The sequence below is a fragment of the Colletotrichum costaricense genome (genome assembly GCF_030867565.1).
Source record: "Colletotrichum costaricense strain IMI 309622 chromosome Unknown Scaffold_24.1, whole genome shotgun sequence".
NCBI classification, from domain to species: domain Eukaryota; kingdom Fungi; phylum Ascomycota; class Sordariomycetes; order Glomerellales; family Glomerellaceae; genus Colletotrichum; species Colletotrichum costaricense.
The window spans coordinates 158,706-182,670 of record NW_026848253.1 but is presented as its reverse complement, the minus strand read 5'-3'; the positions used below and the strand labels follow the sequence as shown (position 1 = coordinate 182,670).

General features: G+C 50.5%; 5 protein-coding genes across 5 annotated transcripts; 2 read left to right on the top strand and 3 right to left on the bottom strand.

Moving 5' to 3' along the window:
- Nucleotides 1-712: 712 nt before the first annotated feature.
- Nucleotides 713-3,245, bottom strand: CCOS01_15454 (uncharacterized protein; the record flags this gene model as incomplete). The annotated part of the gene is made up of 5 exons (XM_060463593.1): nt 713-1,270; nt 1,326-2,230; nt 2,292-2,685; nt 2,966-3,014; nt 3,094-3,245. 5 exons carry the CDS (start codon nt 3,243-3,245, stop codon nt 713-715), a joined length of 2,058 nt encoding a protein of 685 aa, XP_060305737.1.
- Nucleotides 3,246-4,164: 919 nt separating this feature from the next.
- CCOS01_15453 (FAD dependent oxidoreductase) lies at nt 4,165-5,773 on the bottom strand (the record flags this gene model as incomplete). The annotated part of the gene is made up of 3 exons (XM_060463592.1): nt 4,165-4,429; nt 4,500-4,743; nt 4,846-5,773. Coding segments are annotated over 3 exons (1,437 nt in total), but the record flags the coding sequence as incomplete, so codon positions are not given.
- A 1,650-nt stretch (nt 5,774-7,423) lies between these two features.
- CCOS01_15452 (Rieske domain-containing protein) lies at nt 7,424-8,761 on the top strand (the record flags this gene model as incomplete). The annotated part of the gene is made up of 2 exons (XM_060463591.1): nt 7,424-8,247; nt 8,308-8,761. 2 exons carry the CDS (start codon nt 7,424-7,426, stop codon nt 8,759-8,761), a joined length of 1,278 nt encoding a protein of 425 aa, XP_060305735.1.
- A 467-nt stretch (nt 8,762-9,228) lies between these two features.
- CCOS01_15451 (uncharacterized protein) lies at nt 9,229-10,793 on the bottom strand (the record flags this gene model as incomplete). The annotated part of the gene is made up of 4 exons (XM_060463590.1): nt 9,229-9,851; nt 9,915-10,261; nt 10,328-10,608; nt 10,662-10,793. The coding sequence occupies 4 exons, from the start codon at nt 10,791-10,793 to the stop codon at nt 9,229-9,231; spliced, it is 1,383 nt and encodes a 460-aa protein (XP_060305734.1).
- Nucleotides 10,794-13,296: 2,503 nt separating this feature from the next.
- Nucleotides 13,297-23,688, top strand: CCOS01_15450 (uncharacterized protein; the record flags this gene model as incomplete). The annotated part of the gene is made up of 13 exons (XM_060463589.1): nt 13,297-13,664; nt 13,737-15,070; nt 15,667-16,847; nt 16,902-17,001; nt 17,056-17,230; nt 17,295-17,383; nt 17,738-19,453; nt 19,826-19,999; nt 20,066-20,310; nt 20,503-21,828; nt 21,894-22,186; nt 22,236-22,875; nt 22,939-23,688. The coding sequence occupies 13 exons, from the start codon at nt 13,297-13,299 to the stop codon at nt 23,686-23,688; spliced, it is 8,391 nt and encodes a 2,796-aa protein (XP_060305733.1).
- Nucleotides 23,689-23,965: the final 277 nt, after the last annotated feature.

The following is a 23,965-nucleotide window of genomic DNA, read 5'->3' as shown; positions in this document are numbered from 1 at the left end:
AAGGGTTGGCGTGCTCGGGGCCAAGGAGACTGACCCATCGAGCAGTCTAGAACGACCTTGGTCGAACAAGACAGGATCTACCTAACACTCCGAAGCCTCTTCTAACCGCTCTGCAACCCCAACGACCCAGGCTACCCGGCTACCCCATCCGTGACACCCCCGATTTGCCTTCATAAAATAATTCCGTCTAAAACGAGAGCTTGATCCCTGCCTCCTCCCCCGCATGATCCACCACATTGGGGGCTCACCAAAGAAGCGCCGTTCCAAGTTCGTAAACCGCCTGGCGCCGCGTCTGCATGGGCTGCGAGTTTCTCCTCGGTGACTTCCCCGAGGTGGTTCATATTACCTAACAGTTATCCCATCGTGGCATCTTGCTTGGCGTTTTGATGCCCTCGTGTCACCGTGTCAGTCCGGTGACGGATCCCGATGGTAAACGTCAAAGACGAATCAATGACTCGAGCATCGTGTGCCACCTTGCTTTGCGTCTCTGAATCCATGCCATCAAGGGTCTGAAAAGAAGTCTTGGCCACAACATGACAATACGTTACCATGCTGCTCAAAGAGGTCTATCATGGCAGCTCAACTTTATAACTAAATATTGGAGCGGCTATTTGACGCATCAAGAAGACACAAGACATGAAGTCAACGAGGTGATCTATACGTGCTTACCACTGGGTAAAACCGGCATTATGTAGCGAAAATTTCTTCATTGCTAAAATTGATTAAACATGATATTGTTGAAGTTTTCCCCTTCCCACCATGCATTTCCTGGTTCCGATTGCGGGTAACTCATATCCCCAATGCCCACGAGCTGCGAGGGGTCCGCGTATAACCATGGTGTTGTGTTGAAGGTTAGGCTATCAATCTGCTCGACGGTCGGCGGGTCAAACACTGCGGCCCGTGACGTCGACGACGATGATGATGTCGCAGTCGAATTTGCCGGATTGGAGGAAACGTTGTGCGTCCTTTTGAATGTCGACGTCGGCGCCTCTTGCCCACCGTCTGCAATGTTGATGGTGATCTCCGGAGATGTGGCGACGATGATCTCGAGGGTTGAGCTGTCGCTAGTATCAACAGGTGGTACAGCAGGTGTGAGTGATGCGTCCAGGAGGCCGGCGGTTGGGATTTCCTGAGAGTCTGTTGTAGAGTTGAATTGAAGGATCTCCCACATCAAGGGGACGCTGAGGTAGATTTTAGACGGCATCCAGTCTTCTACGTCCATATTCTCGGTTCCTGCAGCAATGCGGGTCATCCTGTCGAGGTTACGGTCCTAGGTGTCATGGTCAACCATAAAGAACTTCTTGCGTGACTGGTATTTAACTCACCAATGCACCACAGGCTGCGGAACAGGGGATGAAGCTCTTTAAGAATCTCCTGCACTTAGCAAAGTCCGTATTAGATTTGTGCTTTAACCTCGCCGCCGCCGCGCAGCAGTAGTAAAGGTGAACCGTCGCAGCAATGGCAGCGACATGCCCAAAGAAAGGGTCTACCAGCGGTACCTGCTTGTCGACAACCATGTCAATCATCCGGACAATCCAAGTGGCGTGGAGCAGTGCTTGTTCTGAAGACCTCCTCCAGAATGTGTTTGGGATACCGAGGTTTGGGTTATGCTGGGCTCCAACGATGTAGAGAAACGGATGATTCAGGACTGTGGGTATCGCATGGTAAGTGAATTGCTCCTTCAACCATGGTGCCCAGTAGTCCCGGTTCACCTTGAGTTCGTCGATTTTTCGTTCGTAGAACTTGACAGAGTCATAACGGTGGCACATGGGTATCCTGTTTTCCGTCTCCATGAAGTCTGAGAGGACTTTGGCGTAGGTAGAGTCATTCCGCCATGGTTCCTTGAGGATGTTTCGTGAGCAATCCGAGACATATTTCCTGACCTGGCTCCAAACCCATCCCAGGCAGACACTCGTGTTCCAGATGCCCGTCTCGCCAGGGGAAGAGGTCCCAAGATCATCTCGGGGTAGTGGTGGCGCCTTGCACGAGTCCTGCTCCGACTGATTACCGCTTGACGGAAGAGTAGGCCTGCGCACGTCATTGGGAAAGCTCAATAACCCATCCTGGCGGCCGTAGGACTGTTCCAGCAACTGGAGGCTCCAGAAAAGTCTTTTCTTTCGGTCTGTTGTGGAATTATCCACCGCATAGACAGATTCTATATCAAGCATGGCTGACCGACACAGCTGAAGCGAAAGGCCGAGGTGGAATTGGCCCAGGTGCACATTGCCGTCTGTGAGATCAGTTTCCCATTTCAGTTACATCACGACGACGCTCTGCGCTGAGGTACTTACCTATGAAAGAGGCGTAAGACAGAAGACATAAACTCTCTATTGTCGTGATGTCCACGGTGCCATTGGCGATTCGAAGCATGATGAGTGTCTTTGCGTTACTGCTAAAGAGCTGCATGTGATCGCGTTGCTCAGAGAACCGCGATGTCAGCGCTAGGATACTGCTGGCGAGCTCTTCTGGCAAAGAGTCGTAGTCGCCGACTTCGTCTCTCTCAAAACACCAAATCGGCTGTCGATGGCAGTACTTGAAGTAGAGATTAATGCCCGTCGCCATGTCATCTGGGTCAAAGACGACAGAATTGCTGTTGTCGGTCGGGTAGTCCTGCCGGTTCCTCCGAGATGGCGGCGTTGCCGAAAATGACTTTTCCGACGCATCGGTGACTTCCTCGAACGTTGCCTGTTGTTGTGTTTGTGGTTGTCCTTGACGAGCGTGGTGGTTCGGTCTAAGAACCCGGTCAGATGGTCTGAACGAAGCATGTTCGCGTGCGGTGTCGTATTACAAGCCCCCTCCACTAAGGAGGAGATCCAGTTTCTCTTCCAAAGTTTGCAGTCTCTCATCCTATCGGTGGTAAGGCGTCTGATATCAGTAGGGGCAAGAGTACTTATGGCATGCGTACCGATCTTCCGCTTTGCGAAGGTCTCACCACAGGGTAAGAGCATGACTGAGACAACCGTACGCAACTCGAGCACGCCGGCTTCTCACCCGGGCACCGCGTCTTTTTCCTCCTGTACGGCGCGAACAAGCGTCAGCGAACAGTCCCTAACACGAGAAGAAACGAATTCCTGCTGGAAAAAAGCGGCAGACCTGCAAGTGAGACAGGCATGATGTGAGCGTCTTCTCCCCCTCAAGCTGGCCGAACTGATGGAGCCCTCCTCTGGCGGCATGTCATTGACGAATCTCACGGCCCTAGGAAGAAGACACGAGCAGCACTGCAAAGGGGGCCCGGAAGCGTACATGCCTCCACTAAATACTTTCAAAATTATAAACACCCCTTGCCACGAACCCCGCACCGTACGGACTAAACCGATGAGGGGCGCCCCGTCACCGTGCATCCCCCTCCTAGTCTAACCCCCCCTAGGTAAGACAGCCCCTCGATAAGGGACGGAAAGCATAAACCATGGCAGTCAGAAGAGATAAGAAGGACCGCTTAAGGCTATATCCTTGTCACGTGGATTGTCTACCGAAGAATTCGCTGACAATTCGGGAAGCCGACCATCCGAGATCGACAACTCCATCATGATCTTCAACGTCCATCATCAAGCTACCAAGGTAGAAGCCATAGGTGAACTAGAATCACCAGCACACTATCTTTTGGTGTAGTGAATCCAACTCAGTCGAAGCGCTTTTCATCCTAGACTAATGAGGTCTTTGTTCGGTCGTTTGGTCGACGTCTTCATCAATTAGTACTTGGTTGTAGGGGTAAGGTACCGTATTTGTGTTACACGGCAGAGCCCAAAGTTAATAACGGTTTGGAAATCCCACGGTAAATTTTGAGTGATGTCTGGCATCAGAAAGAAATGGAATCTCCGACTTCGGTGAAAGAGGGGAAAAAAGAATGATGGGATTTCACCTTCCTACCGCGCGGAGAACCTGAGAGCTCGTTAGCATGCAGACTGACAATGCGACACTACTGACAGGTTGTCTCTGCTTCAGCCACGACAACATGTTCTCGGCATGTAATTATTGCGCCTAACTAAGAACCAACCTATCATGAATCATCGTGTCTCCGGCCTTTTGTGCACACGGTGATGTGGAGAGTGGGAACCAATGACCTTTCATAAAACCTTGGATTACCAAGTCAACTCCACTAAGCATGTATGTACGCCGTTGATCTATGCCGATGCAACTACATATGAAACCAAACTGCCTCACATATCACAACCTTGCTACCGGGTCCACAAGGTCGGTTAATTCAGAGTTGGGATACTCTGGGTTCTGGAGATGATCCGGGCGCTCACGGTCCCACGCCCATCTCGTCTTGAGCTCTGGCGACAACGAGTCTTCGAGCATCTGGATCACATACTTGCCAAGCACAGGGAAGAACTTGAAGCCGTGGAACGAGCCACACGTGGCGAGATACAGACCCTTGGCCGCCGAGTGCGGAGAGATGATGAAGTCGGAGCTAGTTGTGAAGGCATCCCTAAACGCACAGTTAGCACGTTGCTTTGAAATCTAAAACAAGGCTTGATCATCATTAACAATTCACTTACCAGCAGATCCGGTGCTTGGTCATCTTCCAGTTTGCGCTCTTCTTCCCATACCACAGATTACGCTGCTCAGCGATATCTTCCTTGAGCTGCCGGGACACCTTCCACTGACTGTAATCTTTCGCCGGTGGAGGCGCTGAGACGTGGCGACCAGGCAGGATTTCTTTGGTGTTTGAGAAGATCTTGGATCCCCACCACTTGAGTTCTCTGTCCTTCGTTGGCGGAATGCTTCCGATAAAGGGCTTTCCTGTTTCGATCGTGAGTTTTTTTTCCCGCCTAATCGCAATGCGGAAGGAAAAAGAAGGTGCGGCGTCGTTAACAAAGACAAAAATAGAGAGAGAAAACATACCATGTCCTGTGTACCCCTGGAACCCGACGGGCATGTCGGCATACTTCTTGTACTCCTCTTCGTCAAGCTCCGCCATGCCAGTGGTAATTCCAGCAGCCAGAATGCGGTCACCGGCTCGGAGGTTGCTTAGGCCGCTCTTTGCGGCACTCAACTCCAGCAACTTTGGCGTGTAAGCTCCCGTGGAGAGAATAGTGTGTTCCGCGGTCAGAATTTCTCCTGTAGTCGTCTTGATACCTGTGCAGTTGCCACGCCGGTCAAATTCCAGAGAAGCAGTTTCAGCCGTCACATACTTGACGCCTAATTTGATAGATTCGCGAGTGACAGCTCTTAAGCAGTCGCCAGCAGCCGCCCATCCGCTCGCACGGTTGACGAGAACTTCTTTGGCGCCAGAGTAGTCAGCATCTTCGAAAAGACCATTATACAATTTCCGAGCTTCAGAGATGGGCAGAGCAATAATATCGTCTTTGCGGCCGAGCTTCTTGTGATGGTCTATAACATTCTGGGCGTAGTCGCTTCGGCAGATCCAGTAAACACCCGTTTGGTGGAAATAGGGCTGCCAGAGAGGGTCGTTCTTGAAAGTGTCTTGGGCCTCCAGGGCTAGCTGACAGTAGGTAAAGTCGTCGTAGTCGGCGCGGACCACCTTATTCCAGTCCCATGAGGCGGCCACGCGCTCATCGGCGTCGAATGCATCCTTGTCGACCAGGGTCACGGATGCATCGGGGTACTTCTTGATAAGGTGATAGGCGGTAGACACACCAAACACACCAGCGCCAACAATGAGATAGGAAGGTTTGCTCTGGTCCATTTTGTTGAAAAAGTAGAATGACATGGATCGGCGGGAGAGGGGGGGAAGAACTTGGTCAAAAAGGGACTCTTGCAGCCAAGCAGAGTAGAGATCTCTTTCGACTATGGAGGTTCCCAAGACGGCACAGAGAGACGGAAACAAATAAGTCGAGTGTTACCTTGAATACCTTGCATCGTCACTTTCATGGAGCGAGAAGACGGTTTACTTATCGGTGACCCGTGTGAACTCCCCCGCCTCCAAGAGCGGAAGGGGTCCCGATGTCGGCTGGCATTCCGAATGCCGATCACGTGACGAAATGAGGTATCCGGGGACCGGCTTTCTTTGAGTGGTGTATCCCTCTCTATCTTCCAAAAAAAAAAAAACATGAGCATCATCAGATCGTGATCTTCGCGTTCTTGAATAGAAACACTGCAATGCAAGTTTATCTTGTAGGTCAAAGACAGAGACGGGGCATTGGCTGACATTTTGAGTTGCTTCGGTTGGATATTCCATAACCCATGGGCAAACACCAGGGATGCCCCCGGATGAATCGCGATAAGACCCTGGAACCCAGTGTTAGAAGAGCAATGATCCTTACCAGACTCTCCTTGACTTAGTCGTCTTCTCCATAAACAGCAGATACGGTCAACACCATCACGATAGATACGGGAATCCTCGGTGTGCCTGTATGTTATGACCTGACCAGGTGGTTGACTCGTTGACAGCTGTACCCTACATCGCAGATCGGTAATCTAGTGCAAAGTGCCGGTCTGGTACCGAGCGTGACAGGCACTTGAAGTTGATGCACCGCGGCCAACACACCAAGGGTATCCGGACTAGTGCGCCGACGGCGTCACGTACGCCGAGCCGCCACAAATGGTACGAGAGGAGTGCAGGGTGCAGCGAATGGGACGAACACAGTGCTACGTTGACGCCAATGGAGCCAAAGGCATTACGTTGTTGACATCGAGGATGAGCAGCGGCTGGAAAACGACGTGTAACCATCGGGTGCCAATGGAGTCAAAACCGCCTGGGCGTTCACGAGGCGGGGACTGGGGGGACTACCCAATGAAGAATGCACAGTGAAAAGTTTCCAGATTGGGAAAGGATACTCGTTAGTGCCAGATATGTGACAGATACTAACTCCTGACCGGGGGAGCTTCTGAGGGGACTGACTGGTCGAAGCTGTGATAAGCAGGGATGATCAACCTTAAGTCTGTGTGTAGAGATGGACCGGATCTTCATGGAAGGATGTCCAGCTCAAAACACGGCTTTGAAAAGTCTAGACTCCTGGGGGTGGGTGCTGCATCAAGTGATACACCATGATGAATCCTATCTACACTGCCCTCAAGGGCCCCCAGCTTACCCAGGACCTCTACCATCACAGCGCGGCTCGGTCCGTATATCCCACCCCATGGTGTTTGGAGTACGAGTCGGTCCGCGTGAGATGTGTTTGCCGGTCATGTGATCGGTATTCACGACCGCATCAACAGCCACCTGATGGCTTTGGGTGTCCGGAATTGTCAGAGGCGTTCGGTGTGCGACATCGAGCACCGGCCGGCCCAAACGATGGTTTCCAGTCCAGGAGATAGGAAAGGGCGAAACACGGACTCAGTCTACCGGCCAGGGCTTATCATGGCTATATAGAAGGACTGCCATCTCAGGTCATAGAGTTGTAGATAAGCCAAATCAGACCACAATCATCAGACTACAACTACCGAGCATCAGCTCCAGTTCCCCAGCTCTCATCGTTTCCAACGAGCTATCATCTTACATAGAATTGCGGGTTTAGCAATGTCACTTTTCAAGAACTACTTTGGCCTCGGCGGCTCCAAGCCTGCTGCCCAGGATGAGAAAACCCCTGTCAGAGCCCTTCCTGCCTCCTGGTACACCTCTCAAGAGATGTACGAGCTTGAACGTCGTGCCATCTTCTCCAGAAAATGGCTCCTCACTACACACAGGGCCAGAATCCCCAATCCTGGTGACTGGGTCCGCTACGATGTTGCCGGCTACCAATTCATCATTGTCCAAGACCGAAAAGGAAACATCAACGCCATGCACAACATTTGCCGGCATCGAGCGTTCCCCGTTGTGACCAAGGAAGAGGGAAACAGCTACGTCTTTTCCTGCAAGTACCATGGCTGGTCCTACGGTCTGGCGGGTAACTTGGCCAAGGCTCCTGGTTACCAGGAGCTTGCGGGCTTCGACAAGTCTCAGAACAACCTGTTCCCCATTCACGTTCACGTCGACCGCAATGGCTTTATCTGGGTCAACCTTGATGCTGCCGAGACGCCCGAGATTGCGTGGAACGATGACTTCCTCGGCATCGATGAGCAGGAGAGATTCGAGCATTACAACTTTGAGGACTACGTCTTTGACCACCACTGGGAGATGGAGGGAGAGTGGAACTGGAAGATCCTGGCCGACAACTACAATGAGTGCTACCACTGCCCGACTGCCCACCCAGATATTCCCTCCATCGCAGACCTCAACTCCTACTTCGTCAACACTCAGAACGCATACATTCAGCACTTTGGTCAGCCCACACCTGAGCAGATCGCCAAGGGCTTCCGTGTCGCTGCTACCTACTTCTGGCCTAACGCCTCTATGAACGTCTCGTAAGTTTCTCACGTACCTTACTTACGAAAGGTGTACTCCATTGCTAACATTTCTTTAAGACCACACTTCTTCTTCATCCAGCGATTCGTTCCCGACGGACCTTCCAAGTCCCAGATGCGCTATGAGGTTTACCGCAACAAGAACTCTAGCGACGAGGACTTCAATGTCATCAGTGATATGTACAAGCGCATCATGTCCGAGGACAAGTACCTCTGCGCCAACGCCCAGAAGAACATTAACGCTGGGATCTTTGTCAACGGCGAGCTCCACCCTGAGATGGAGAAGGGTCCTCTCTTCTTCCAGAAAACGGTGCGCGAGATCATCACCGAGCACTGGAAGAAGGAGCAACAATCCGGCAGCGAGATCTGGCCGGCGCAGCAGCAGGTGCCAAAGACAGATACGGCGAGTCAGAGTGATTCACAGCTTTGTGCGGCAATCGACTGCTGTAGCAGAGGCAAAGGCAGAATGGACGACAACAAGAAGATGTGTCTTGATGAGGCGATTGCATTTTGATTCGAAGTTGTTGTGAAGTAGAAGCCCGAAGGACGGCAGGCATGGATCATGGCGAGACTTGAGCATCTCACCCTTTGGCGTTGGATATTGATAGCCTTCATTTTACACCACCTTAGTTAATTGGGCGAAATTGACACTTTGAGCATTCTTTCCATGACAAGTTGCCAATATGCCGTCGTCACTGAGCGAAGTATTCGATGATTTCGTGGTTCTCGAATTCGGAGTGATCAAGAATTCTTTCTTTTGCCATGTGTTCTGGAACATTTTGCGCGGGAAACTTGCCGGACTCCATTTCCATTCTCCACTAATAATAACAGCTCATGAAGAACTCCTACACTTGATGCAATATAAGTCTCAATCATGGTGGTTGTGCGGACTGTCATGCTCTAAGCCTCATTTTTCAAGGAATGTGTAATCTTTGTCTTATATCGGGGTCGTTCCGTGTTGGAGATGCTCTTAAAACACCTTTATACTTGCTCCTGCCCCTTGCTCTGAACTGCAACTCCCTCGACACCCAGATCACTCTCAGACTCATCTGAATTCTGCAAAGTCTCCTCCCCGCCTTGGTTCCAGTTACCAAAAACAGCAAGCAGCGTGAAAGGAATCGTGACGGCCCAAAGAGAGAATCCCAAAATCATCTGGTTCTTGTTGGGCCAGTGTGTCGCGCCAACGGCGTAGGCAATCGTACTACCTATCGATTCCCACGATCGTAAGATTCCCGTGGTGCGCGCGATATCACCATCACCCTGAGCGCCCTTAATCTCAGCCATCAGCCAGTAGATGTATGTCTGCAACATCTCATAAAAGAACTTGAAGAACATGTAGACCGTAAAAGCAGAATTGAAAAATGGACCATCACCGAGGTCGAAAGACGGCGGGTCCTCCATGCGTGATAGGCGTGTCTCAATGATAGCATTCCAGATCCATGCGGTCGTGATGAAGACAAGAATGATAATATAGACGACCTTGGATTTGGTGGAGCGTTCAAATCGTTTAACGTCCAGAATTGCGCCGGTGGTTATGTTCGCGGCGGCACCGACAATGGCTGTGAGGAACGATGCCAAGGCTCTGGACCGGACGGTGAAGTACGCTTTTGATCGATTATTAGTCACTTGCATGCTCATGAGTAAAGGCTACTATGTCGGAGACGTACTTGTGAGATAATTCCCCTGGTAGGTGGTGCCGAACTGGCCAGCCAAGAAAACGGGGATGAGTAGCAACATGTACTTGTTCTTTAGCTGTTTCCAAATGGCCCTAGCTTCGATGGCGAAGTTGGTCTGCTTCATGTACGGAATCTTTGTGCCATCGGTTCTGATGACTTTCTGGGGTTGTGATAGCAATAAAGCGGCGGGTGCTCCCAAAGATGAGATGGCAACTAAGCCGAGATACGTTGTGTAGGTGACCTTGCCCTTTTCGGCTGTCTTGATGTTCAGCGCCAGGGAGATTGCGCCGCCAACGAGGGGCCCCATTTGTCGAATGCCCATCCATATTCCGACATATCTGGGTGACGTTTTGTCAGTCGGCTGCTATCAGCGTGTTAAAAGAGCACGGGTGTAGAGAACTTACCGGCCTCTCTTCTCCGCCTCGGGATAGCCAACTGCAATGGCTGCCTCACTCGCCCACAACAGCGATGCTCCAATGCCACAAAGCCCGGCACCAAGCAGTAAGAACCACTCGTTACCATACCGGTTGTTGCAGTACAGCCCTGCCGCGTAGGGAGTGTAGAATGCCGCACCGATGAACAGAGTCCATTTTGCTGTAATCTTGTTCGTAATGCCTCCTGCTATGAAACATCCCACAGACATGAGTCCGTATGTAAGAGAGTTGGCGGCATTGTTCAACAGAGGCTATCAGGAATTCTTAGCATGTGAAGCACAACCCATCAGACGATGAAACTTACGGATGCGTTCCCGCCAGCCCCGAGATTGTTCAGTGCTGTCCATATTCCCGGCTCACAAAAAGCCACAATCCCAACAATGATGATCTGAAAAAGACACGATCGGTAAATCTGGCTCAATCGCTCCAAAGCCATGATGATGTTACTTCCCAGCGATTTCGATAGACGGCACAGATATCAAGATCACTCTTGGGAAGATTGAGAACGTATCCGGCACTTCTACTTCGTAGCAGCTAGCTGAGTTTAACACCCTCGAGCACCTTCAGGTTGGCAAGCACGTCAGGCTCCATAAGGAATTCGGAATTTCAGAGTTTGCATCAGAACTGCAAAGTTATGGGCAAATTAAGATAACAAGAGCAGCACGCAATTGTGAAAGTGGGCGTGGTAAGTCGCTTCAAAATATCATGCTTCAATTCCCCGGCGCAACGTAGGATCAGAGGTGGACGCAGTCAAGCAGGGCTGGCATTAACCGTGACGATAGGACCCGCATCAAGACTGCCGAAGTTGACCCCGAAGTTTCGATAAGTTGGATTGGCCAACTGGAAGCCACAAGCTGCAGACATCGGGTATGACTTCAAGGTAACAAGCGTGGGAATCCATGATCACGCCATGCCCCACGCAGATGGTGTTGGCGATAGAAGTCAACTAATCACATTGCTGACTTTAACTCCGCTACCTTACAAGACAGAAGATGTACCAGGCTTCCCATGAAATACTCTCAATGCTTCCAGCTTTTTATTACAAATTATACTTGATAAATTCCATCTGCGTGATTAGAAGATTCTCGAGACAAGCATCGAGATCATTAAAAACTGCATATCTAGCTTCCAAAGTCTGTTTACAGAGAGCTTATGCTTCTCCTCGAAAGTTCTCAGACAAGCCACACAAGATACGAAACAGTTTTCAACGGTGTGAACGCTCCCTAACTGCCTACTCTCAGCTGGCACTCTGCAATATCTCTGGAGCCTTTGAGCAGCGCTGTGCTTAGAAGCCGAGTCAATTACTGACTATACTCTTGGACTCATGAGAGGCGAAATCGATTATATACGTCAGAATGGACTTCTGAAAATATCTTTCTCAGGATGGAAAAATGACGATTCCTGATTGGTATATGAACATCAGGAAGGCCATTGCAGAGATCCCCAAAGCTGGATTGGTTGGCCCATAATTGTAGCTCCAATGTGAGATATCTGCTAATCGGAAGCGAGGCCGTGGAGTTTTGAGATCAAGATAACAATAGAACGTGGTATCGAGATTTGCACCAACTAATTGCATCACCTAGCCTGACCTGCGAGGGTAGGGACGGTAATAGATGTTGCAGGTATGACCGTTGTGGCTTGTGGCTAAGCACGTCTCAGTTGAGCGCTGGAATGGTGAGGCTGGGGCAGTGGTGGCGTAGCAGACTGATCCATTGATTAGATAAGCGAACACTCCTCGCCCGTCTGTGGGCATTTTCAACTGTAGCTGAGAACCCCCAACCAGCTGAACCAATGAACCTCATATAATTACTGTGCCTCAGTTCGTAGTTGCAAGTGAACCTTTTCCGGCCAACTCTCTCTATTATCCGGTGAATCATAGCAAACATAAGGCTGATGCAGACTGTAGTTCTAATCAATCTGCACCATGCGTCCTGAACCCTGGTCATCCTGACTTTTGATAGTCGGCCAGGGACGGCAGAAAGTAGTTTATCTAGTCTTGGAAATCAATCAGAGAAGTACCTCCAAATTTCGGGCATATCACGAAAACGGAGCACAAAAGTGACATATCATGGATAATTCAACACAAGGCCCTAAGACTCAGAAAGTGTATGGTGTCGCCAACTGGAACTTGAACAACGTCTTCTTTTGCTTGGTAGGTGAGATATCGGGGCTCAGATTGAGTTGTCTTGACGGACTATATCACATTGTTCTTTCTTGCTTGCAGGTGGGTAAAGATGCCGGATCATGTCAGTTTTCATTGAATAAGCCTGCCTCTACTTTGCCGTCATCGTTGCCTTTGTTCACATTCCTACCTATGGTCACCTCAAGGTCTACAATCTACTAGAAGGTTGTATCTCAACATAAGCCTTTCTTTCCCCCTCTTGACTTTTTACCGAAATTCTTTGCATCAAGTCCAACCCTTTTTTTCTTTACTGCAATGTCAATACCGTTGGATCCAATGGAACGTCAAGTGCATTGGAACTCTCAAGGAACGCTCCACCTCAAAGTAATTACCTCAAGGAATCTGGTACCTTAGGCAGCGACTGCAGGTTCCCGATGGCAACTGTAATGGAAGAAACTCGAGAATATTGGAAGGACCGCGCCTGCCTACTTTTTTGCCCGGAATGCACCTTCCCACTTCAAGTTTTGGTCAGTCGCCTCGAGATTCAAGACCCACCTTTGTCTCTTCCGCCCCAAACGCTGGTTATTCCTCCTTGCGATGCTGTATATCCATCTCGACTTTTTTTTCACCCTCTTGTTTTTCTCCCCCATCTCTCAAACTCCTTCTCTACCTTAGAGTATCTCTACACTCAACACGCCTCAACGTATCTCACATCATTCTTTCCGAGAGAACCCGCCGTCCTCACATTCGTCCAAGAAGACCCCGATATCAAGTGAAGCACCACCCTATTGCGACTTAGTGGAATATTCCGGCCACCATGGACCCCTTGCTGGTGGAATCGCCAGCAGCCGTCCATGGTGCGCTTTTCAGCCCCCTGGCAATGCCAGCCAAACTCCCACAGCAGCGAGACCCAGAGAAGCAAATCCAGCTCATCGAGTCTGAACTCGTTCAGCGTTTGGCAGCCGCCGCCAAGATCATGAGCGAATTGCCTGGAAACGCTGATCAATGCCGCGATGTCTGGCACTCAGTTGGCAAAACACTCGGTGCCTGCCAGCATCTCAACGCAGCCGGGCGAATTGACAAGGCAATTCTTCTCCGAGAACTGCACGACCTGGGCCCGTCTGGCTGCATTGTTCTGCACATCGAGAAACAGAATGCTGGTCTCATCATCCGTCGAGCACAAGAGTGAGTTTTCCTTCAATCTGAAAAACCATCGTCTTCACAAGTTCATGGGCCGCTGACAAGTTTCCTCTTCAGTCCCATATTCAACGACAGTGTCGTCTTCGAGGCCTTCGAAGCGTCTGCCAAGAATGAACAGGTCTTAGCCACCGAGGGCGCTCTGCTCTGGGACTTCCCCGGGATCGCGGTCGCCATCCCGTTCACGACCTTCGCCGATCAGCACTTTCAATCAAGCTTAGCCACATTCATTGAGCAGGCGTCGCTGGAAACCGTCAAGGACTTCGCTGCTCACGCCTTCAAGGCCGGCACTAGTGTCTTCGAGTATCGCAACACCGGTGACCCTTCCATCATCACCTCTCTACTCATGGCAATTCTTGAAGAAAATGGCCGCCGGGTTGCCCCAGTCCTTCTCAGGAAGCGTGTTCGCGACGACATTTGCTGGGATCACGCCAAAAGGCCATGGCGCAGACTACCTTACTATCTCATCCTCCGCGTCTGTATCGAGAGATTCCTCTGCGTCTCGTTGAGTCCGGAGCAAGGTCGCCTTGAGTACAAGTTCTTCATGTGTGTCCTTTTGTCAACGTTCCTCGACGCCACAATCACCTTCCAAGCCAGCGCTGAAAATGTTCACTTTCTCAAAAAGAAAATCTGCCGTCGGCTCGTCAAAGTTGACCTGGATAGAAGCCGCTCCCAGGATCGTGTCGCCGTCTCGAGGTACGACTTTCTCTTCAATCGTCTCAATCCCACCTTCACCGCAACCATCGACAAGTGTTCCTACTTTCTCCATCGTGCGATTACACAGACGAGAAAGAGCTTGACTAAACAAATCCCCACGCTTCCACGGAAAGCCCCTTTCGTGGACATGCAGCTTGGTCTCAGGGCCAGCTATGAGTACATCAAAAAGGTCATCCTCAGCAACAAAGCGCCACGCAGAAGACGACGATATCGGGAAATTCCGGGCGAAGGTCCAGTTGAAGCACCCAGAGACCATCTCAGTCATTATGCACAGCGCTATCATAAGCTGATCAACACCGAGACGGAGCTCCTTGCATCGACAAAAGATTCCTGCACACAGATTTCTCAGCAAATCTTTGACTACATCCATACAGCGGCTCCTCTGTACGAGGGCAACGCAGAACAAAAGAGCCAGATGCTTCTGACAGTCATGGAGTTGTGGATCAAGATGGATTCGATTGCTTGCGCTTCATTCCCCCTGCTGACGGACTTTCACCCAATGTTCTACCCACAAATGCTAGATGTTCTCCTTCTGCCTCAGCTTGGGGATATGAGGCGCCTCGGCATGCTCCAAGATCTTCTGTCAGCTCGCGTGAAAAACGCTAGTGCCAGCCGCCGCAACATCTTTGAGGACCCATCCCCGGGTTGCTTTGCTGAGCGGTACTACAAGGAATCAAGTGAGGGGTCGGTCTTAAAAGACTTGCACGGAGCAATCATTGAATTAGCCAGCAATATGCGCGATCAGAAACAACGGGAGTGGAAAAAGAAAAGCAAGGAATATGACGAATTGATCAGCCGCATTGATATCAGCGCCTGCACTTACATCTTCGACGAGCACAATCCCCAGGGCCGGGGGTATCATGACCGCAACTGTTCGAGATGTTCCATGATGGGGAAAGCTCAAAGCATGCGCATTAATATATTCGAAGACCCCCTGCCTAGTGACCCTGTCGTTGCACGAGCGGATATTTTCGAATTAGTTTGTCCAAAGGAGTTTGCGGCATATCGAGACACGACATGGTGGCTTCTTCGACATCTCGCGACTCACTTCGATGACCAAGGTATTTTACCTCGGTGTCTTCTGAGAGACTATCTCCAGCTGAAGTCTTTTTGGAGACCGAGCCAGCACAAGCTTGGCTTAGCCTCGACTACAAAGCCTTGTAAGTTTCCACTATAACTTGAAATCTACAGCCCTTTTTCGCGTACCGATCGGCTTGCCGCCTTCTGTACCTATTTCGAGCTACAGCAAATTTCTAACCATCTGACCCTACAGTCCATGTAACTCATTACACTTCGATGCCGTTTCCAGTTGAATGGGAAGGAGGACGTGATGGTGTATGCCGCCCAAACGCTCTGAAGCTCGGATACTTTGACGAATCGACCTCAACATGGCCCGGCCGTGTCAGATTCCGACCTTTATTCGACCACCAAGTGGCTCTGGCCCTGCCAAAGAGCTCGCCGTGGAGTACGCTGCTGGAGACAAAGGCTTACTCGTTGAGTGGTCCAGGTCCATCGTCCTACGAAGTTGTTGCCAGCCAGTCAAGCTGCCCTCCAGGGATTAACAACCACGAATATCTGGCCATGCAAACGCTCATGGCTGGAGAATCCCAACGCTGGATTGTGTTGCTCACAGAACTGGCTTCAACAAACCTGAACTTCTCAAGCAAAGTCACGATGCTTCTGGTGACCCATCTTGCCCTTCAAAGCGGCCCACAAGATAACTCGGGCGACTTTCTTCGAGCCACTCACACCATCTTTCGAGATGAATCGTTCTGCAAGAGACTATTGGAGCAGATTCAGACGCGACTAGAAACTGTGCAAGCCAATTGGCGCGAAACGTACCAAATGGACATTCTGATTACACTTCTGCTCCGGACATTCGCGTTGACAACCACAAGCCCCGACCAAAAGGGATTTTCAAACATTATTCGAGCTCGCGAAATCTGCTTGCGATGGGTTGAAATGCTTCGCTTTGAGACATTCCGAGCAAGGGATGCTGAAACAGCCCGCAGGTGCCAACAGTACGCTCTTTGGGCAGCGGTTCTTTGCAAGCGCACGTACGTCATTCACGCGAACCAGGTTGCGAATCTTGATTCGCTTTCGTTGCGGACGTACATCGAGTGTTGTATTACAGTCCAGGATAACTTGGTTGTTGACGTTGGCGCACTGCCTCAAGTTCTCCAACACGCTGTCGTTTCGGACATGAAGCTATCATATCGTCTATCACCAATGGTTCGCAAGTCTATTGCTTCTGCACCTGACATGTTTAGGATCGCAATTATGACAGTGTGGCCTGAAGCCGACAGCCATTCTCGTACGATTTCGTCTCTCCAACTCGAGTCAGAATGGGTTATCTGCGAGATCCAAGGCCATGATGGTTGGGAAGAGCGCATGCAGACTGTTCAGTACAACATTTGCACTGGGTTACTCCTCGTCGACAACCGTCCTCTTGGAGTATGTGTTCGTTGACTGGAAATCAGCTAGTGAGATAGGCTAACTCATTGATAGAAACTCCCCAAGCCACCTGAACATACAGAAGTACTCACGGAACTTTTCGGGGAGCAGGCTTTGCTTACTCGCCCTTCGGACATGCCTGGCATGGACTACAGTGAGCCTCATTCCCAAGAAAGTGTGAGATTGTTTTGACCGACCCGAGTACCAGCATTGACTGTCAAACATCATGGATATCGCATCGACATTGGATATGACGGCAGTTCAATTGTCATTCGGGCAACTAAAGGACAGCAGTACCTTCAATTGATACAGAGAAGCAAGTTCAAATCGCGAGACGCATGGGATCTACCCGGCCCTCTTCTGAATGATTGCGTTCACTGGCTGTAAGTTTTTGAATAATAATGTGCGGGTTGGGACTTCGGCTAACTTCTCAAATCAAACAAAAAGGGACCTACGGAGTGGAAAGGTGCTCATCACCCCGAACGCCGACAAATGGAACATTGGTCACCATAACTGGATTCTCGATGTTCAAGATCGTAGCTGTATGAACAAGAGTTCTCGGCTTGTCGATACGTATAGTTCCCTGTTCGGCCGTATCGCTGACATTTTCGGTGGCTTTGAAGAACGCATGAACCTCCTTGTGTTCCAGCCGCATTCAGGACATTTGAGCGTAGAGATCCGCCGGCTCCAACTTCTCTTCTACGTCAACACCTGCCGCCTGCTCCAATCACCTCAATTGGGATCTGAAATTGACTCAGACCAAGATGCGGGCACTTGATACGGCCTTGAAAGCAAGCTGGTTTTGCGGAACCCACGCGATATCCAGCAGAGAAGCATCTTGACACCAATTGGTGCAGTGGAAGCGAAACAAAACAATAACAACATGGTAGTGAGAGTGCTTCCCAGTGGAGACTACGGCAAGTTTGTCATCAACAGACATCTCGGACGGATCGAATCAGCTCCAGAGCCAATGCTTCTCTATATGAAGGCACAGCTGCACGCATATACGTCTTCGTCGTTCCCGGACCCTCTCACTGAACGGACTGGGACTGAAGAGGCATTACAATGGCTAAGATCTGGGATCTGTCAACCCTGGTCTCCCCTTCACAGTGGACCAATCAAAGTACTACTCAAGATCGCGCAGCTCACTCCACAGCATGAGTATTATCCGACCGGTCTCAAAGTCATGAAAACGGATCGCTGGGATGTAAGCTTGACCGAAGGCGTACAGCATGAAATGTTCAGACCTATTGTTGAACAGATCTTGTCAATTTCTGCGGAGCTTCAATCCTTTGCGCTCGTAGATGTCAACTTCGGCGTATTGCCACCCGCTGGCGATCTTCACCTGCATACTCGGGCCCGGCTTCGCAGGCAGATATATGAGCGGTCTTTCGATAATAGCTCAGATATTACGAAGGCCGTCGACTGCAAATACCAGTCGCGCGATGTCCCAGCATCTTCTAACCAGCGTCACTTGCAAGTTCTGGAGATTGTCAACTTTCTCCGAACTTGGCCACACAAGGCGATGACGACGCGGTGCCTGGCACAGCAGCTTTCTCAACACAATCTGATCGGTGGCTTTCAAGAACTCTGCGAGAAGAACTCACTGAACGACCGCCTGGGCATTGACATTGCGGCAAACTGGGGCTCATTAGTCAAGTCTTGCCGGGAACAAGAAAATCCCTTTGTGCTGATGTTCATGCTGGCACCCATTTCGTACGGCTCGAAAGCCGATTTGAGTCTTATCAAGACTTTAGCGGCTTTTGCAGTTTACGAGGAATTGAAAGCTGTCGAGCTACCTGTTTGGGTCGAGTATCGAGACTTCCAATCCAACCACGCCCCTCAGCTAGACAATCTCATTGAAGCGATTGGACCGTTCAAGACTCCAGCCCCCAAGAATGATGCTGACGAACTCAAAAGCTTTGCCAGTGCCAAACAGCTTCGACGTATGAGAGACGAGACAGCAGCCTGGGATCTCAAGGCCAATGATGATTGCAGGTTCTTGGCGAAGTACTTACTTGAGCAGTGGCCTTGCATCGAGCCCGGCGTTGCAGACATATCCAAGCCTTTGCAGGTCGACATCGAAGCTGCTTTGAGTGTGGTCCGAGTGGGATGGAAGCACCTCTACCAAAACAAGGACTTGTGTGCACACTTGAACACTGTTCAGTCTATTCTGGATCAGCACCAAAGTGAGACAAATTATGAGGCCTCGTGCTTCATTGCATCAGAAGAGAGCTTTGGAGACCGCTTGCGTGGTGGTGAGATCCCTTCACTGAGGTCTGACTTGTTGCGAAAGACAGTTCCGAGTCCTCACAACGGTGGAAAGACCAACTTCAGAGATGATATCAAGGTCAAGATCGTTAATCCTAGGGCTGGCCGTCTTGTCGAACCATCCCGCCATCCAGGTCACATTCGCCAACCAATCAAGCTTCCACCCTCAGCAACCCGAAGTCTTGGGACGAACGTTCTAGCACCGAGCTGGATGTCCGCGAAGACGACTCTGCGTCCTTCCACCGGTGCCATTGCCGAGCTGAAAAAGATTGTGTCGAACCTATCCAACTCGAAGTCGCTGGTCCGTCAAAAATACGCGGAAGACCTGGAGAAGAGTCTAGACGCTTTTGTTTCCAGGCATGCCTCTAAACACACCAGAGACGATATGCCACCAGATTTTGTTTCTCGAGAAGTTTCTTTGTCGCTTCTCTCGACCCAACGACGTTACAAGGCTATTGCTCTTGCTCTAGAGAAACCTGACGAGAATCTCTCTGCTGAAAGCGTGCATTGGCTCAAGGCCGGCCAGCTTTGGCCTGCGATCACCACGGTGACCTTGTTGGAACAGCTCCGGTCGACAGCCACGCCCGTTCAGTTCGGCAACTCGGTGTTCCAGACATTGCTGGACTTTGGTATCTCGATCACAAACGCTCAGCGAGATCTCCGTATTAACCATGCTATTATGCGTGGCGATGCTGGACGATACGCAGACGAGATGGCAAACAAGGGCCACTCGAACTGGCAGCCATCCGAGCATCCCGATTGGCTACTTCTCGAAATCGAAGCAAACTTGATGATACGACCCGACCAGGTTGACGTCGCCTTGGCTACAATATCTCCGGCTTCTGGTTGTAATTCTGTTTTGCAGATGAACATGGGGCAAGGTCAGTTGTACCAACAACCCTGCTTACACACTTTCTCTTACAATGCTGATGGCTAATGATGAACAGGCAAAACATCTTGCATCATACCCATGGTGGCTGCTGCACTGGCAGATACCAAAACCCTTGTAAGGGTAGTGGTCCCAAAAGCTCTTCTGCTGCAAACGGCTCAGCTCCTTGAGGCACGACTCGGCGGTCTTCTCAATCGACAAGTCCGGCACATTCCGTTCTCCCGTCGAACCCCTACACAGGAAAACCTCATTCGAGCATACCATAAAGTGCACAGAACTATAATGAAGCAAGCCGGGGTCATGGTATGCCAGCCGGAGCACAACCTGTCCTTCATGTTGAGTGGCCTGCAGCGGATGGTGGACAACAGGATGCCGGAAGCTGGGCCAATGATCAACGTTTAGTCGTGGCTGCGCACTCGATGCCGCGACATCTTGGATGAGTCTGATTACACATTAGCTGTGAGAACACAGCTAATCTACCCCTCCGGCTCACAGATGACTGTCGATGGGCATCCTCATCGTTGGCAAGTGGCTCAAGACCTCTTGCGACTCGTTGACAGGCATCTATACGCCCTAGCCCACCAGTTTCCGAACTCAATCGAAGTCATTCGACGATCCGGGGGAGGCTTCCCATTACTCTTCTTCTTACGAACGGACGTTGAGGAGGCGCTTGTCAAGCTTCTTACTTCAGATGTGTTACGGGGTGATGCTGGGATTCTTCAGTTGCAGAACCTAGACGCTGTCGACCGACTTGCTGTTAGGGAGTTCTTGCTCAATGAAAGACCCCGGGATGGAACACTTCAGCGTATCCGTCATTTGTGCCCGGATCGGCCCAGCGTCAAGCAGACCGTTTACCTGCTTCGGGGTATCTTGGTCAACCGCATCTTAATGATGACTCTGAAGAAGAGATGGAATGTTCAGTATGGGCTACATCCACTCCGAGACCCCATTGCGGTGCCTTACCACGCCAAAGGCGTCCCCAGCGAGCAGTCTGAGTGGGGACACCCAGACGTCGCCATCTTATTCACATGTCTGGCATTTTACTACGACGGCATCAGCGTCGCTCAACTGACCCAATCCCTTGAGCATCTTCTCAAGTGCGATGATCCAACCTCTGAATACGATAAGTGGGCTCGAAGCAGTGCAAGATTTCCTGAGCACCTCAAAGCCTGGAACTCGATCAATGTCGATGATGGTCAGCAACTTGGTGAGATATGGATAGCTCTGCGGTACAACATTGCGGCGATTGATTACTTCATGAATAACTTCGTTTTTCCTCAGCATGCGCAACAGTTCAGAGTCAAGCTCCAATCAAATGGTTGGGATATCCCTCTCTTCTCAGTGCATGACACCGATCAGTCGACGCAAGCAGAGCAAGCTGGACAGAGACAACCTACTTCGTCATCGGCCATGACAACCGGGTTCAGTGGCACAAACGACAATCGTACAATGCTTCCGCTCACCATCACACAGGACGATCTTCCTGGGCTTTCACATACCAATGCAGAAGTTCTCACATACCTATTGCACGACCGATCTCGAGAGTGCCACAGGGTTGTCGGACCCCGTGGGGCGCGCGCATCCGAGCCCGATCTATTGAGAGAGCTTCATCGTCGTGGCATCAGAATTTTGATCGATGCTGGCGCCCAGATACTGGAGATGGACAACGAGACCCTAGCTAAGCAGTGGTTAACGATCGACGAGAAAGCTGCCGCGGCCTTGTTCTTTGACCAAAGCAACATGCCGTGGATCATCCAGCGAAGTGGTAGAAAGACGCCGCTCCTCGCATCCCCTTACGCTGATGACCTCGGCGAATGCTTGGTGTATTTGGATGAGGTAATTCAAAGATTGCGCATTCTGGGATGGGGTTGCTGATCAGGACACAGGCTCATACGAGAGGTACAGACCTCAAGTTCCCTCCATCAGCACGGGGTGCGTTGACTCTGGGACTGAATCAAAGCAAAGACCATACAGTTCAAGGTGAGCAGCTAATACAGGACTACTTCAACGCAATGTCTCTCCTGAACATTGGACTTACAAGACCATTCACAGCTGCTATGCGATTGAGGCAACTGGGCACAACTCAATCCGTGACTTTCTTCGCTCCCCCAGAAGTATACCAGAGCATTGTTGATCTCCACTGCAAGCCGCATGGGGCCACTGTGAATTCCAGCGATGTGTAAGTCACGACTGGCCAAGTCCAATGATGTGGCTAACCCATTTTTTAGGATTTTCTGGCTCTTGGACAACACTTGCGATGGTATTGAGCAGTTACAGTCACTTTACTATTCCCAGGGCATGGACTTCTGTCGCCGAATGCAGGCTGCGATTGACAACCCAGATTTTGTCAAAGATAAGCACCAGCGGGAAAACTATCTTGGGACGATCAAGCAAGACGAGCAACACAGTCTTCAGAAGCTCTACGAGCCGAAACGAAAGATCAAGGGAACTGGAAAATTCCAGGCTGGATCAGACGCGAAGATCAGGGCCTTTGTTAAGGAACTGAACAAGAGGCGCAAGGCATTCCAAGACACTGGTCGGGCTGTCCATGCATCCGCTCTCCAGGAAGTTGAACAAGAACGAGAAGTGGCCTTCGAGGTTGAAACAGTTCGTCAAGTCAAGAAGCCGTATCATTATCCAGCCTTGGCTTTCCCTGGGCTGCACCCAGAAGTCGAGTCCTTCGCCACGACAGGAAGAATACCCGCTGGCGCCCACACCTTTGTCCCTGCCATCAAATCCTTGTCTAAGACTGCGATAGGCAAGAAGTTCAAGGTTTCGGACCGACCCTCGCGTTCCAATCTCTACGTTACAACAGAATTTGAGCGGACAGTCAAGCTAAACTTCGACCTGACGAGCAACAATTTCCTGGTAAGTCACAACCTTTTTTGGAAATTTCTGTACTATCACGGGCCACTGCTAACAAATGGCTAGCGCAATGTGAACTGGATACTATGGAGCCGTAAGACCGAAGTGGCCTTGATCGTTATACCGGAAGAGGCGGAAATACTCTTGTCCATTCTCAAGGATCCAGCCTTTCACTGCGCGACAAACTTGATTACCTACGCGGCGCCAGTTACCCGGAAGATGCTCCATTTCAGCGACCTCAACTTTTTCAGTGTCCCTTCACTCCCTCTTGGTTGGAAGGCCCCAGATTGGCTGAAGATCGAGCTGGGAATCTACGGCGGCCGGCTATATTTTGAGTGGGCCGAGTACGACCAGCTCTGCGAGTTTCTGGGCATCGATCAGTCACTGCCGTTGTTAGAGTATCTCGATCAGGAGGGTTCAGACAGCGACTCTGCCGATACGCAGAGCGGCGAAAAGCACAAGGTGCATGTGTCGGCTAACGGCCTTACTGCGCGGCCCCTGTCTTTTGTGCAAGAGTGGCTTGCTGCGCGCCGTCGCGGTCAAGACTTCATGTCGACCCCAATGGGTTTCATTGCGCAGGGCAAGACTCTTCAGGAGGATCACCCATTCTTCCGACAAGTCGTCATCGAGAATCGAGACAAGCTGTTTGCTCCTATTCAAAGCAAGGGGGATGACGAAGAGGACAACGGCGATCATCACGTTGACCTATTTGCTGTGGATGGCATGAGTGCCAATGAAGAGGATGATAGCGATGCACACGAGGACGAGATTAAGTACAACGATTCGGAGATTGGAAGCGAAGTCGAGGAGGACTGATTGGACTGATTGGTCACATCTGAGCTGATGATGCTGATCCGTTGTTGGGTTTCGAGAGGTTTGTTAGTATCGGATTAGAAGTCTAATTCGACCGTAGCATACGGCTAACTGCGCAGGGGCTAATTAGGGGCCCTATTTATAATTATTATAGCTAGCCTAACCTATAGTTAGAACCTCTTTTTTATACTTATATAAATATTTATATAATTTAATTAATCTCTTTATTAACTTATAGTTCGAACTAACTACCTTATAATAAGGATACTAATACTAATTA